Source organism: Bos indicus, chromosome X, assembly GCF_029378745.1.
Source record: "Bos indicus isolate NIAB-ARS_2022 breed Sahiwal x Tharparkar chromosome X, NIAB-ARS_B.indTharparkar_mat_pri_1.0, whole genome shotgun sequence".
Taxonomy (NCBI): domain Eukaryota; kingdom Metazoa; phylum Chordata; class Mammalia; order Artiodactyla; family Bovidae; genus Bos; species Bos indicus.
The window spans coordinates 65658916-65673773 of NC_091789.1; the positions used below are offsets into that span (position 1 = coordinate 65658916).

Below are 14858 nucleotides of genomic sequence, written 5' to 3' on the forward strand. Positions count from 1 at the left end.
TTATTTGTGAAATTACTTCAAATGCAAGACCATGGTGTAAAGCACTGCATCTCAAATATTTTTGTGCATACCAATCACCTGGGGATCTTGTTAAAAAACAAATTCTGATTCAGTAGATCTGATCTGGGGCCCAAGATTTCTGCAGTTAACAAATTCCTGAGTGATGCTTCTGTTGTTCATGGACCACGTTTTGAGTAACAAAGATGTGGGTAAAATTTTAAAACCATTTGGATGAATCTCAGATTAATTAGGCAGAGTGAAAGAAGCCAGACCTTCCAAAAAGTACATGTTGTATGATTTTCTTTATATAAAACTGTAGAAAATACAAACTACAAACCAGTCTATAGAAAAACAGCAGATAGATCATTGGTTGCTTTGGGATCAGTGAAGTTATAGAGGCACACAAGGCAGCTTATCGGGGTGATGGACATACTATCACGATTGTCATGATGGTTTCATGGGTGCATACGTATGTTGGAACTTAATTGTGTCATTTAAATATGTATGGTTTATTGTATGTCAGTTATTCCTCAAAACTGTTTAAAAAGGTGGTTGAGAAAAATTGAAGTGATTTTTTTAAGTCTAGTGATACACATGAATGGAACTAGATGTATATTATCTCATATTCCCTGAGATTAATTTTTATTGAGGTATATTTTATGTCTGATAAAATTCACCATTTTATGTTTTAGCGTTTTAAGTTTTGGCAATAATATACAGTCATACAGCTGCCACTGCAGTCAAGATATAAAAATATTTCCATCATCTAAAAGTTCCCTTTTGCTCTTTTTGAAACTAATAAAATTCCCTTTAAAGTTCCTCAGTTCAACTTTGTAAATGAATGTCTGCTGTCAAATTTTAGATACTTATTATGCTTGCTTGATTTATGCAAATTGTTGCTTAAGTTGGCATTTCAAAAGAAACTCAAAGGCATACCATTTGATGAAATGCACTGATATGTGGATAAGCCAGGACATTTTCTAAGATACTTTTAATAATAGTCCAGCTTTTCTCCATTCAACTTTTGTGTATGTGCAAATCTTCTTGAGGTGCTATGCAAAGTAGTCATTTAATATCCTAATTGTTCAGCTGAACAAAAACTCACTGGAGGATTATGTTGCAGAATATACTCAGATTTCAGTAATGCTATGTATTTGGTTAAGTCAAGTTTGTTTTATTTTTGAAGTATGTGGAGGGATCTTTTGAGAAATACCTGGAACGGTTGGGAGATCCCAAGGTAAGATCAAATATGGGGTTTAATCTTTTCAGAGTATTTGGAATAGTAGCCTAAATATCATTCAGCTGTGTCACTTGAGCTAGAGCCAATCTATTTTCTTAAGTAGCCAGCTGTGTTGAGTCAGATACTTCTTGCAAAACTTTAGAGGCTGGCAATTGACCTGTTGTTTTGTGTTGAATATTGAAAATTGTGTGCTAACAATTTTATCATCCATAGACTAGCGAAATTATACACTGCTCGGAAACAGGACTGACCTAAACCTTTTCACTTTAATGTGGGAGGGGGGTGGTAATGAATATTACTAGGAGGTCATTGTTTTTATTAAATAATTTCTCTGATTTGTAGTTATCTTTCTTTTATGTGTGACTAAGATTCATAAACATATTTAATTAAAAATAATTTTATGTGATTAAATTGCATAGTTCTAGACTTAACACATTTACTAAATACCTTGTTAGCTTCTATTCTTACACTAATTGCATTTTTATTGTGCCTTTTAAATCTCCCATATTACTGTCCTTATAGCAAACTAAGATCTTTAAGTCGACTTTTTTTTTTTCAGAATAAGTTTATGTTAATAAATAACTATCACAGTATCCCAAGCTCAAAGAAAGTTATAGTGTGTTGTACAACTTTTTCATCTAAAACAGTGTTAAGCACCTAAAAAAAAATTGTTGAACTTGCAAAAACTTCTACCTCCTAGGTACAGAATGTTTTTAAAAACTTTATGTACTCTTTATGTTTAGGAAAGTGCTGGCCAGCTGGAAATAAGAGCTCTTTCTCTAATTTATAAGTAAGTTGAATCTGTTTGTTGAGAGAGAGAGAGAGAGAGAGAGAGAGTGTGTGTGTGTGTATTAAGATTTCTAATAGAGTCCCTCAATGATTGAGAATATTTGAGGTTTGATATATTGATATGTAAAATGAAGCAGTGTAAGCAAAGTCAATGACATAATTTGTGTCCATTTGAATGGGATAATAAAGGGTTTTAAGAATTGCCAGTATTATTCCTTTAGAAAATCAGAATACTCTAGAATTTTTGTATATTTAACTTTGTGCCTCTTGTGCATGCATGCTCTATGGGGCAATATCACTTCCAACAGGGTAGAAATTGTTTCCTGAGGACAAAAAGATACTAGATATTACATTGGTTTATGATCCTTCAAAGGATTACGGTTCATAAACATATGATTATAGCGTGTGTGTGTGTGTGTGTATATATATACACACACACAAACTAGATATATATTTGTTGTAATAAATTTTTATAAGGAAATTAAGAAAAGTATTTCTTTGTTCTTTAGAGAAGCAGTAATGGTGTAAAAATTTGAAGGACACTGCTCTATTGCTTTTTGGAGAAGACAGCGGCACCCCACTCCAGTACTCTTGCCTGGAAAATCCCATGGATGGAGGGGCCTGGTAGGCTGCAGTCCATGGGGTCGCTAGGAGTTGGATACGACTGAGCGACTTAACTTTCACTTTTCACTTTCATGCATTGGAGAAGGAAATGGCAACCCACTCCAGTGTTCTTGCCTGGAGAATCCCAGGGACAGGGAGCCTGGTGGACTGCCATCTATGGGGTTGCACAGAGTCGGATCCGACTGAAGCGACTTAGCAGCAGCAGCAGCTCTATTGCTTTGAAAGTTCTGTTTAGGTCTTTAAAACTGCAAAGTAGCATTTCTGAAAGCATAGGCTTTTGAAAATAGCTATAAAATGTGGGTTGTAGGGAATCTTGTTCATTTAAGGAGTTGGATCTGTGGATGACTTCTTCATTCTTAGGATGTGAGATGGAACATACCTTGATAGAGTCAGAACTGTCTTGTATGGGAACTTGTTCAAAGGTAGTGTTTTGCAGTCTGCTTATCCTTCATTAAATCCAGCAAGAAGTAATACAGAAGAGGTATTGAGCAGGTAGCTAATCAGATGATGCTTTTAAATAGGGAACCAGTTTTTAAATTGGCCTTCTTTTTGTTTTTGTATGGCTCTAGCTAAGAATGCTTTATAAAATTTTTTAAATGGTTTAAAAAAATCAAAAGAAGAATAACATTTCATGGCATATGAAAATTATGTAAAAGTCAAATTTCAGTGTCCATAAATAAAGCATTATTGGAACATAATCATGTACATTTGTTTATACATTGTCTATGGCTGCTTTCAGGCTAGAAAGTCAAAGTTAAGTAAATCATATAGCCTGCAAAAGCCATATATTTGTTATCTGGTCATTTACCAAGAAAATTTTTCATTTACCAAGAAAATTTTGCCAACCCCTACTTTAAATAAATAGCCTCCAAAACTTACAGATATTCATACAGTGGGAAGTTTATCTTCTTTACTCCTCCTTTCCTCAAATTAAAATGCATTTTTAAAATGCATAGGACTTTAGGGACAGTTAGCTGCTGCTAAGTCGCTTCAGTTGTGTCCGACTCTGTGCAACCCCGTAGACGGCAGGCCACCAGGCTCCCCCGTCCCTGGGATTCTCCAGGCAAGAACACTGGAGTAGGTTGCCATTTCCTTCTCAGATGCATGAAAGTGAAAAGTGAAAGTGAAGTCGCTCAGTCATGTCCGACTCATTGCGACCCCATGGACGGCAGCCTACCAGGCTCCTCCGCCCATGGGATTTTCCAGGCAAGAGTACTGGAGTGGGGTGCCATTGCCTTCTCCGGGGACAGTTAGCTAGCTATGCTGAATTAAAATTTAACCTCTTAAGCATTTGAGTTATTTTATATGAACAAAGTAGGCAGTTTAAAAGCACAACTATTTGTTCCTATAACTATTTCTTGTGTATACTAAATTGTCTCTTCTCATCCATCTTTGTTTTCTACACATGTAGTCGGGATTTCATTCTTTATCGCTATCCTGGCAAGCCTCCAACTTCTGTCACAGATAATGGCTATGAAGACAAGGTAAGAAGATAAGTGAGTGTTTACTAAAATAAAAAATTGAATGATACTACCAGTTTGCTATCAACAAATCATCCTTTTTTAAACCAATTAATGAAAAATAAGCACAATCTAAAAGCCAAGCTTTTTTACAAGCAAGCCTTTTCATCTCCTGTTAGCCTTAGTATTGTTAGCTATCTTTCTGAACAACCTGATCCTGTCACCCCTCTGTAGTAGGAAAAAACCCACCCAAAACCCTAATTGACTATTCACTGATTAGAAGATAGGATCAAACTCTGAAGCAAGACATTCAGTGCCCTTATTGTTGTTCAGTCGCTCAGTTGTGTCAGACTCTTTGTGACCCCATGGACTGCAGCACGCCAGGCTTCCCTGTCTTTCACCATCTCCTGGAGCTTGCTCAAACTCATATCCATTGAGTCAGTGATGCCATCCCAACTGTCTCCTCCTCTGTCTTCCCCTTGTCCTACCATCAATCTTTTCCAGCATCAGTCTTTTCCAGTGAGTCAGCTCTTTTCATCAGGTATTGGAGCTTCAGCTTTAGCATCAGTCCCTCCACTGAATATTCAGGACTGATCTCCTTTAGGATGGACTGGATAGATCTCCTTGCAGTCCAAGGGACTCTCAAGAGTCTTCTCCAACACCACAGTTCAAAAGCATCAATTCTTCAGTGCTCAGCTTTCTTTATGGTCCAATTCTCACATCCGTACATGACTACTGGAAAACCCATAGTTTTGACTACAGACATTTGTCAGTAAAGTAAGTCTCTGCTTTTTAATATGCTGTTTAGGTTTGTCATAGCTTTTCTTCCAAGGAGCAAGCATCTTTTAATTTCAAGGCTGCAGTCACCATCTTCAGTGATTTTGGAGCCCAAGAAAAAAGTCTGTCACTGTTTCCACTGTTTTCCCATCTATTTGCCATGAAGTGATGGGAACAGATGCCATGATCTTAGTTTTTTGAATGTTGAATTTTAAGCCAGCTTTTTCACTTTCCTCTTTCACCTTCATCAAGAGGCTCTTTAGTTCCTCTTCACTTTTTGCCAGGGTCCCAAACCTTCTCTCCAGCTTCATTGTCCTTCAGCCTTAGTATATTGTGAGGCCAGAGTGTCCAGCTTTCATGATTTCCTATGTATCTAAAATGTCAGTTTCTTTGAAACCTTACCAACTCCCCTGGAGTTATTTCCTCCCTTTTTGTTCCCCTAGCATCACCCAGGTAATTATAGTGTTTATCACCTTATATATGTTTTCATGTCTGTTTTTCTTATTAGTCTGAAAGTTTCTTAAGTATAGGGACATTGTGCTAAACTACTGTCTAGTAAAGTGCCTGGAAAAATAGTAGGAGGTTGTTGTGTTGGTTGAGAACTCTCAGCAGGTAAACAAGTTGTTTTTCAGCATACAGCTTTTCTTCCAAAGAGTTTTTAAGAACACCCTTCTATCCACATGATTTTATTAGTGAATACAGATTACACAGTACTTGAGTCTTGTCTGTTTCATACCATAGAGCAAAATTCAGGCAGCATTTTGATAGTAAGAAAAGACTAGACAGTGGTAGAACTGTTAGAATATTACATTAGTCTAGATAGAAGATCTGAACTAGGCAAGTGGCATTAAGAATAAAAAAGACTGAATAGGATGCAAGAGATAACTTCAATTGTAAGTATAAAGTGGAACATGTTAATTATTTTACCAATGTGTGCTAAGTCGCTTCAGTTGTGTCCGACTCTTTGTGACCCCATGGACTGTAGCCCACCAGGGTCCTCTCTCCATGGGATTCTCTAGGCAAGAATACTAGAGTGGGTTGCCATTTCCTTCTCCAGGGGATCTTCCTGACCCGGGATTGAACTCGTGTTTTTTATGTCTCCTGCACTGGCAGGCAGATTCTTTACCACTAGCACCACCTGCAAAGTCAAGTACTTCCCTTTTTTTTTTTTTTTTCATCAATAGTATTTAAAATACTATTTTACCAGTAGTACTGCCAATTTGTTCAGTAAACATTAAGCCCCTATAGTGTACCAGGCAATTGACTGGGCTTTGGGGATACCAAAATTAATAAAGCAGAATCCTTGCCCTTTTCTTATGAAGACAGACATGTAAATGATACAGTGCAGTGATATATTTTATAATAGAAATATTTGCAAGGAGCATAGAAGAAAAAGCCCTTCACTGTGCTTGAGGGAGTACAGAAAGTTTCATGGTAGTTGTGATATTTAAGTGAAATATCCAAAAACTGAATCTAACAAGTATGAAGGGCAGTCTATTCAGAGGAAACACTATATGCAAAGGCATAGAAGCAAGAGTTAATTTGTTAGCTGATTCCTTCAATCTCTAATTTTTTCAAACAATTTAAAGGCCAGGCTTACTAACCAAATTATTTCAGTAAAAATGCTCCCTGGATCCATATGATGGAATCTGTTTATATAAATCTGTCTAAGACCTTTTTGAATTTTTGTTCAAAAACCTCTAATCTTGTGTAAGGGATGTAATCCCAAGTGATCAAGTCTATTTCATTTTGAAGCCACTTCTGGCATCACCAACCTGAGGTAACAAAGAGAATTCTCTGTGATCTATAAGAGGATAGTGTCACCAAGTTTCCTTAGTAGAAAATTATCGTAAACACTCTTTTTTTCTACTTTCCTACACTACCCTGGCTAATTTCTCCCAGTAAACCAGTTCTCTGACCCCAGGTCTATTATTCTTCCCTAGTCTTTTTTTTTTTTTTTTGAAATCACAACTCTATCAATATAATGCATTTCAAAGTTCTGAGAGGGCATATCAAGCTAAAGTAAAACACAAAAAATTTAAGTTGCAAAGTTTCACCCACCCCAGGCAGTATTTGCGTTTAAGAGAAGGTTTAGTAGTATTGCTCCTATATAGCATATTGGTACACTGCTATAAAATACAGTGAATAACATTTTGAATAAATTGAAATTCTTCCCCTATAGTCTTAAGTTTGGGATTTTGGTGTATTTGTCCTGTTTTCTCCATTTTTAGAAGTTAAGCTATATCTTTTGACTTCTGTTAGGATTTCTGTTATGTTCACTCAATTTGTAAAAGTTCCCATCTTTTGCAAATTTATAAATCAGGACTTGTGTGGTATATTATCAGGAATGTTATTGAGGCTGAGAGTGTTACCTTAGTAGTGGTTTTTTTTTTTTTTTTTGCAGTTTATTTTTCTTACTGATTTCTAATCTCAGCATTGTGGTTAAAAGAGATGCTTGATATGATTTCAGTTTTCTTAAATTTACCAACACTTGATTTGTGGATGAAGATGTGATCTCTCCTGGAGAGTGTTCTGTATGCACTTGAGAAGAAAGTGTGTTTTGCCACTTTTGGGTAGAATGTCCTGTAAATGTCAGTTAAGTCCGACTGGTTTGTTGTGCCATTTAAAGCTTGTGTTTCCTTATTTATTTTCTGACTGCATGGTTTGTCCATTGGTGTAAGTGGCGTGTTACAATTCCCCACTATTGTGTTGCTGTATTTCCCCTTCTACGACTATTAGTATTTGCCTTATGTATTGAGGTGCTCTTGACATTTAAAAGTAACTGTCTTACCTCCCTTAGCACAATTATCTCTAGATCCATTCATGCTGCTGCAAATGCTATTGTTTCATTCTTTTTTTTTGTCTGAGTAATGTGCTGGGGGATGTGTGTGTGTGTATAAACCACATCTTTTTGGAAATCAACCACATACAAAGATGGTAAGGTTAAAAGACAAAGTAGTGAAATATCTATATCCATAATCAGTTAAGGGATACACAAAATAGATGTAAAATATGATGTCAAAACAGTAGTGAGGGGAGAAGGGTAAAAATGCAGTTGATAAGATGCATCTGGAATTAAGAGATCAGCAGTTTAAAATCATCACGTATATGTAGAGAGATTGCCGTATATAAATTTAATGCTAACTGTAAACCAGAAATCTATAATAGATATACTCACATAATAGAGAAAACAATCCAAATGTTAAGATTAGAGGAAGTCATTGGCTCATAAGGGAAGAGAACAGAAGGAACAAAAAATTACAAAAACAACTTCAAAACAGTTAAAAAAGAATAAAAGGATGGAAAATTGTGTCAAGTAGCTGGAGTAACTTAAACTCTAGTATACTGCTAGTATGAGTATAAATTGCATAACCACTTTGGAAAATATTTTTTTTATGGACATGGTTGGTTTACTGTATTGTGCTAGTTTCAGGTGTGCAGTGGGGTGATTCAGTTATATATATATTATATATATATATATATGTATATTTTTCAGATTCTTTTCACTTATTAAAAAATAAAAGTAAAAAAATAAAGGTCACTGTCCAGAAAATGTTTTAATGGCATACAGGTTTCATTTATCTGTATTTAGATTTTAAAAGTTGCTTTTTTCCCAGCTCTATTGAGATTTAATTGACATATATGCTAAGTGAAGTGAGTCAAATAGAGAAAGACAAATACTGTATGATATCACATGTGGAATCTGAAAGTTACTTTTTTTAAAAAGCAAATATATTTAATTTTTGATTTCTGATTAGCAGCTTCAAATATTTCAGGGTTGTAAGATGTCTAACATTAACTTTACTTGCTGTGTGTTTTTTTTCAGATTCTACTCTGCTATTCAAGTAATGGTCATTATGATTCAGTGTACTCAAAGCAATTTCAGTCAAGTGCAGCTGTTTGTCAAGGTATGTGAAGGCTTTATAAATGTTTGGGTGTGCTTTCAGATGGTTTGTTGCCAATCTTCAAATTGGGGGGTCTACCATAAATAGCTCTTCTAAAACTTTGTTGGTGCCTGTTGAATTTGTATACTGGATTATAGCTATTTTCACTTTGTTATGAAAAACTCTTATTTGACAACTGGAGTCTTGATTATTTGTTTTTCCTTTAGCTGTATTGTATGAAATTCTCTATAAAGATGTGTTTGTTGTGGATGAAGAAGAGTTGAAGACTGCAGTTGAGTTGTTTCGAAGTGGTTCCAAGAAGAACAGGAACAATGCTGTGACTGGCAATGAGGATGTCCATATTGACTACAAGAGTTCAATTCAAGATAGGTAACAAAGGGAAAAGGGATGTCAGCTATAGGATCATCTTGTTTCTGTGCATCATTTGAAATTGGAAGGGACCTGGCAGGCTTGTGATTTAGACTATTTCTATACAGTCATCTCTCAACATTTGCAGGGGATTGGTGCCAGGACCCCTGCAAACACCAAAACGCTCAATGCTCAAGTCCCTTAAATAAAGTGTAGTATGTGCAGTCGGCCCTCTCCATATCCATTGGCTCTGCATCCACAGGTTCAACCAGTTCCATCTGCAGTTGTTTGAATCTGAGAATGTGGAACCTGCTGAAATGAAGGGGCCAACTTCATGTACACACACATGTATGTATATATGTATGCTCTTATGTACAGGGATATACATTTTTTTAATGGGAGAAGAGACATTTTACCAAAAGATACATTGCATTGTGAAACACTCAGGCTTTGGGTGTTTGATCCAAGTCAGAATCATTCTTTATTCCTGTTCTCCTGTTAATCTGTCTTGTGTCAATTTTTAGTCCAGCCAAAAGAACTCAAGAGGGGTGGGGTGGGGGAGAATTTTTCCCTCCTGACACATCTTGAGTCTGACCCCCAGAATCAATTTTTTAGTTGCTAGAAGAAACTTTAGAACTGTCTAATCCCATGATTCTCAAACTTATATGCAAATTACTTAGGGCGGTTGTTTAGAAAGGCACATTTTGGGGCCTCTTTTTAAAATTGAAGGTCAGAATAGGGCCAGGAATCTACTTTTTAAGCAAGTATACCCAAATATTCTATACAGGTAGGCCATGACCACACTTGAGGGTGGGGAACAACTAGTTCTAAATCAGTACATCGATTTGTAGATGGTAACTGAGGTTCATAGTGGTTACTTGACACATACATCCAGCTACCAGAAAAGAATCTCTCAGGCTAAAGGGGAGTTTTAGGCACTTTTGAGTGTCTGCCTTTGGTACTCACTAGAAGTGTACATTGTGTGACCTCTTAGGAAGCAGCTGTGTTGAACAGATTAAGTCAAAAACTTTGAGATCATAAAGTAGCTGTCATCTTATATTTCTTCCTGATTCTTCTGTCTGGAATTCAGATAGGTTTCATGCTTGTCAGATGTAACCTTTTTGTTATCTTGCAGTTCTATTTCTTGAATGTATAATGCTTGGTTTTTTCTTTTTTTGGATAAAGAGGTTTTTTTTAAACAAACAAACTTACAGTCAGCACTCCCAATCCAGATGTGGAGCCTGTGGATATAAAAGGCTTGAGGGACTTGAGAATCTTGAATTTGGTACCTGCCTGCGGTCCTGGACCCAATCTCCCATGGATACCAAGAGATGACTGTATTAGGGGTGTGGGGGGTGGCAACCATTTATATCAGGGTAGAAGTTGCTTCATGCTTTACTGATTATTCATCCTAAGAACTTGAGGCTTAGTTTTAGGGAACAGACTGGTGGACACAGCGGGGAAGGAGAGGGCAGACAAATCGAGAAAGTAGCATTGACATACATAAGCTACCAATGCGTAAAATAGATAACTAGCGGGAAGCTGCTGTATAACACAGGGAGCCCAATCTGGTGCTCTGTGATGATGTAGAGGGGTGGAATGGGGGGAGGGAAGGAGGTTCAAGAGGGAGGGTGTGTATATATATATATATATATATACACACACACACACACACACACACACACATATATATATATATAAAATTATGACTGATTCACATTGGTGTATGGCAGAGACCGCCACAACATTGTAAAGCGATTATCCTCCAATTTAAAAAAAACACCCGAGGCCTACAGAAACTTAAAGTAGTAGGAAGGCAAGGTGTATTAGTTATTTTCTGCTACATAACACTATTTCCACAAACTTAAACTATGAGATAAGAATGTTGTTTTAAGCTCTTATGTGGGTTAGGAATCTGGGCACAGCTTAGCTGGGTCTTCTGCTTAGGATGTCACAAGAATGTACTGAGGGTTTTGATCAAGATTGAGTTATCATCTGGAGCTTTGGGGAAAAATCCAGGTGGTTCTTGGTGGTATTCAATTCCATGCAGCTCTAGGACTAAGAACATCAGCTTTTTGTTGACAACCAGAGATAACCCTCAGCTCATTGTGGCATGGGGTTGGTGAACATGGCTGATTCCTTATAGTCAGCAAAAGGGAGAGAGATCAGCAAGACAGGCACTACATTGTTATTCAGTGTAATGATATCAGTTCAGTTCAATTCAGTCACTCAGTCGTGTCCAACTCTTTGCAACCCCATGGACTGCAGCATGCCAGGCCTCGCTGTCCATCACCAACTAATGGAATTTACCCAAACTCATGTCCATGGAGTTGGTGATACCATCCAACCATCTCATCCTCTGTCGTCCCCTTCTCCTCCCACCTTCAATCTTTCCCAGCATCAGGGTCTTCAAAGGAGTCAGCTCTTTGCATCAGGTGGCCAAAGTATTGGAGTATCAGCTTCAGCATCAGTCCTTCCAATCATTCAGGAATGATTTCCTTTATGATGGAGTGGTTGGATCTCCTTGCAGTCCAAGGGACTCTCAAGAGTCTTCCACAACATCACAGTTCAAATGCATCAATTCTTCGGCACTCAGCTTTCTTTATAGTCCAACTCTCACATCCATACGTGACTATTGCAAAAACCATAGCTTTGACTAGATGGACCTTTGTTGGCAAAGTAATGTCTCTGCTTTTTAATATGCTCTCTAGGTTGGTCATAACTTTCCTTCCAAGGAGTAAGCATCTTTTGATTTCAAGGCTGCAGTCACCATCTGTAGTGATTTTGGAGCCCCCCAAAATAAAGTCAGCCACTTTTTCCCCATCTATTTGCCAAGAAGTGATGGGACCAGATGCCATATTAGTTTTCTGAATGTTGCGTTTTAAGCCAGCCTTTTCACTCTCCTCTTTCACTTTCATCAAGAGGGTCTTTAGTTCTTCTTCACTTTCTGCCATAAGGGTGGTGTCATCTGCATATCTGATGTTATTGATATTTCTCCTGGCAGTCTTGATTCCAGCTTGTGCTTCATCCAACCCAGTGTTTCTCATGATGTACTCTGCATATAAGTTAAATAAGCAGGGTGACAATATACAGCCTTGACGTACTCCTTTTCCTATTTGGAACCAGTCTGTTGTTCGATGTCCAGTTCTAACTGTTGCTTCCTGACCTGCATACAGATTTCTCAGGAGGCAGGTCAGGTGGTCTGGTATTCTCATCTCTTTAAGAATTTTCCACAGTTTGTTGTGGTCTACACAATCAAAGGCTTTGGTGTAATCAATAAAGTAGAAATAGATGTTTTCCTGGAATTCTCTTGCTTTTTCTATGATCCAACAGATGTTGGCAATTTGAACTCTGGTTCCTCTGCCTTTTCTAAGTCCAAGTTGAGCCTCTGGAAGTTCACATTTTATGTACTATTGAAGCCTGGCTTGGAGAATTTTGATCATTACTTTGCTAGCATGTGAGATGAATGCAATTGTGTGGTAGTTTGAACATTCTTTGGCATTGCCCTTCTTCGGGATTGAAATGAAAACTGACCTTTTCGTGTCCTGTGGCCACTGCTGAGTTTTCCAAATTTGCTGGTGTATTGAATGCAGCACTTGCACAGCATCATCTTTTAGGATTTGAAATAGCTCAACTGGAATTCCATCACCTCCACTAGCTTTGTAGTGTTGTTTCCTAAGGCTCACTTGACTTCACATTCCAGGATGTCTGGCTCTAGTTGAGTGATCACACCATCGTGATTATCTTGGTCATGAAGATCTTTTTTGTACAGTTCTTCTGTGTATTCCTGCCACCTCTTCTTAATATCTTCTGCTTCTGTTAGGTCCATACCATTTCTGTCCTTTATTGAGCCTATCTTTGCATGAAATGTTCCCTTGGTATCTCTAATTTTCTTGAAGAGATCTCTAGTCTTTCCCATTCTATTGTTATTCTCTGTTTCTTCACACTGATTGCTGAGGAAGGCTTTCTTATCTCTCCTTGCTATTCTTTGGAACTCTGCATTCATATGCTTATATCTTTCCTTTTCTCCTTTGCTTTTCACTTCTCTTCTCTTCATAACTATTTGTAAGGCCTCCTCAGACATCCATTTTGGTTTTTTTTTTTTTTGCATTTCTTTTCCATGGGGATGGTCTTTATCCCTGTCTACAATACAGTGTCACACACCTCTGTCCATAATTCATTAGGCACTCTATCAGATCTATTCCCTTAAATCTATTTCTCACTTTCACTGTATAATCATAAGGGATTTGATTTAGGTTATACCTGAGTGGTCTAGTGGGTTTCCCTACTTTCTTCAATTTAAGTCTGAATTTGACAATAAGGAGTTCATGATCTAAGCCACAGTCAGCTCCTGGTCTTGTTTTTGCTGACCGTGTAGAGCTTCTCCATCTTTGGCTGCAAAGAATATAACCAATCTGATTTCGATGTTGGCCATCTGGTGATGTCCATGTGTAGAGTCTTCTCTTGTGTTGTTGGAAGAGGGTGTTTGCTATGACCAGTGTGTTCCCTTGGCAAAATTCTATTAGCCTTTGCCCTGCTTCATTCTGTACTCTAAGGCCAAATTTGCCTGTTACTCCAGGTTTCTTGACTTCCTACTTTTGCATTTCAGTCCCCTATAATGAAAAGGACATCTTTTTTGGGTGTTAGTTCTAAAAGGTCTTGTAGGTCTTCATAGAACTGTTCAACTTCAGCTTCTTTAGTGTTAGTGGTTGGGGCGTAGGCTTGGATAACCATGATATTGAATGGTTTGCCTTTTAAATGAACAGAGATCATTCTGTTGTTTTTGAGATTACATCCAAAAACACTTCGGATTCTTTTGTTGACCATGATGGCTACTCCATTTCTTCTGAGGGATTCCTGCCCGCAGTAGTAGATATAATGGTCATCTGAGTTAAATTCACCCATTCCAGTCCATTGTAGTTCGCTGATTCCTAAAATGTCGACGTTCACATCTTGCCATCTCCTGTGTTTGACTGCTTCCAATTTGCCTTGATTCATGGACCTAACATTCCAGGTTCCTATGCAATATTGCTCTTTACAGCATTGGACTTTGCTTCTATCACCAGTCACATCCACAGCTGGGTGTTGTTTTTGCTTTGGTTCTGTCTCTTCATTCTTTCTGCAGTTATTTCTCCGCTCATCTCTAGTAGCATATTGGGCACCAACTGATCTGAGGAGTTCATGTTTCAGTGACCTATCTTTTTGCCTTTTCATACTCTTCATGGGGTTCTCAAGGCAAGAATACTATACATCATGTATATAATGATATACATCCTGTCTATTGGTTAGATGCAGGCTTAGAGGGGAATCGTACAAGCATGTGAACACCAGTAGGTGGGGACCATAGGGACCATCTTAAGATTTTTTCCCCACAGGAGGGGTGAAATACAGAAGGTGTAAGTAGCACGTACTTTAAGAAAAAGAAGCACAATGTTGGGATGTTGGGCTGAAAAAAATATTTGCCTCATTTTTAGAATTGAACTACTTTACCACTAGGTGGTGGTATAGTCATTAAACTTAAGACTGCTTAGCTACTGCATTCTTTGTTCTAAATCTTTTCAATTAGGACTGAAGAGTGGGGTGCCTGCTGCAATGTTGAAAATATACCAGAGGGGTACAATCAAGGAACAGACGAAACAAAGGTTTGAGATCTTCTAGGGCAAATAATTTTCATAATCTTGGTTTGCAATATTATAAGTTAAACTAGTAAAGGTC

General features: G+C 37.6%; 1 protein-coding gene across 9 annotated transcripts in view; it reads left to right on the plus strand.

Annotated features, from left to right (window-relative positions):
* Positions 1-14858, plus strand: part of LOC109555228 (UDP-N-acetylglucosamine transferase subunit ALG13-like) — a 73027-nt gene that overhangs the window by 20492 nt on the left and 37677 nt on the right. For 7 of the 9 annotated variants that reach the window (XM_070783712.1, XM_070783714.1, XM_070783716.1 and 4 more), the window contains 6 exons: positions 1187-1237; positions 1984-2030; positions 4065-4137; positions 8717-8798; positions 9002-9164; positions 14710-14785. In XM_070783712.1, the coding sequence (XP_070639813.1) occupies positions 1187-1237; positions 1984-2030; positions 4065-4137; positions 8717-8798; positions 9002-9164; positions 14710-14785 (492 nt within the window). Of the gene's footprint in view, positions 1-1186; positions 1238-1983; positions 2031-4064; positions 4138-8716; positions 8799-9001; positions 9165-9405; positions 9492-14709; positions 14786-14858 lie in introns of those variants that run through there. The other 2 variants (XM_070783715.1, XM_070783720.1) reach the window with 2 other exon arrangements.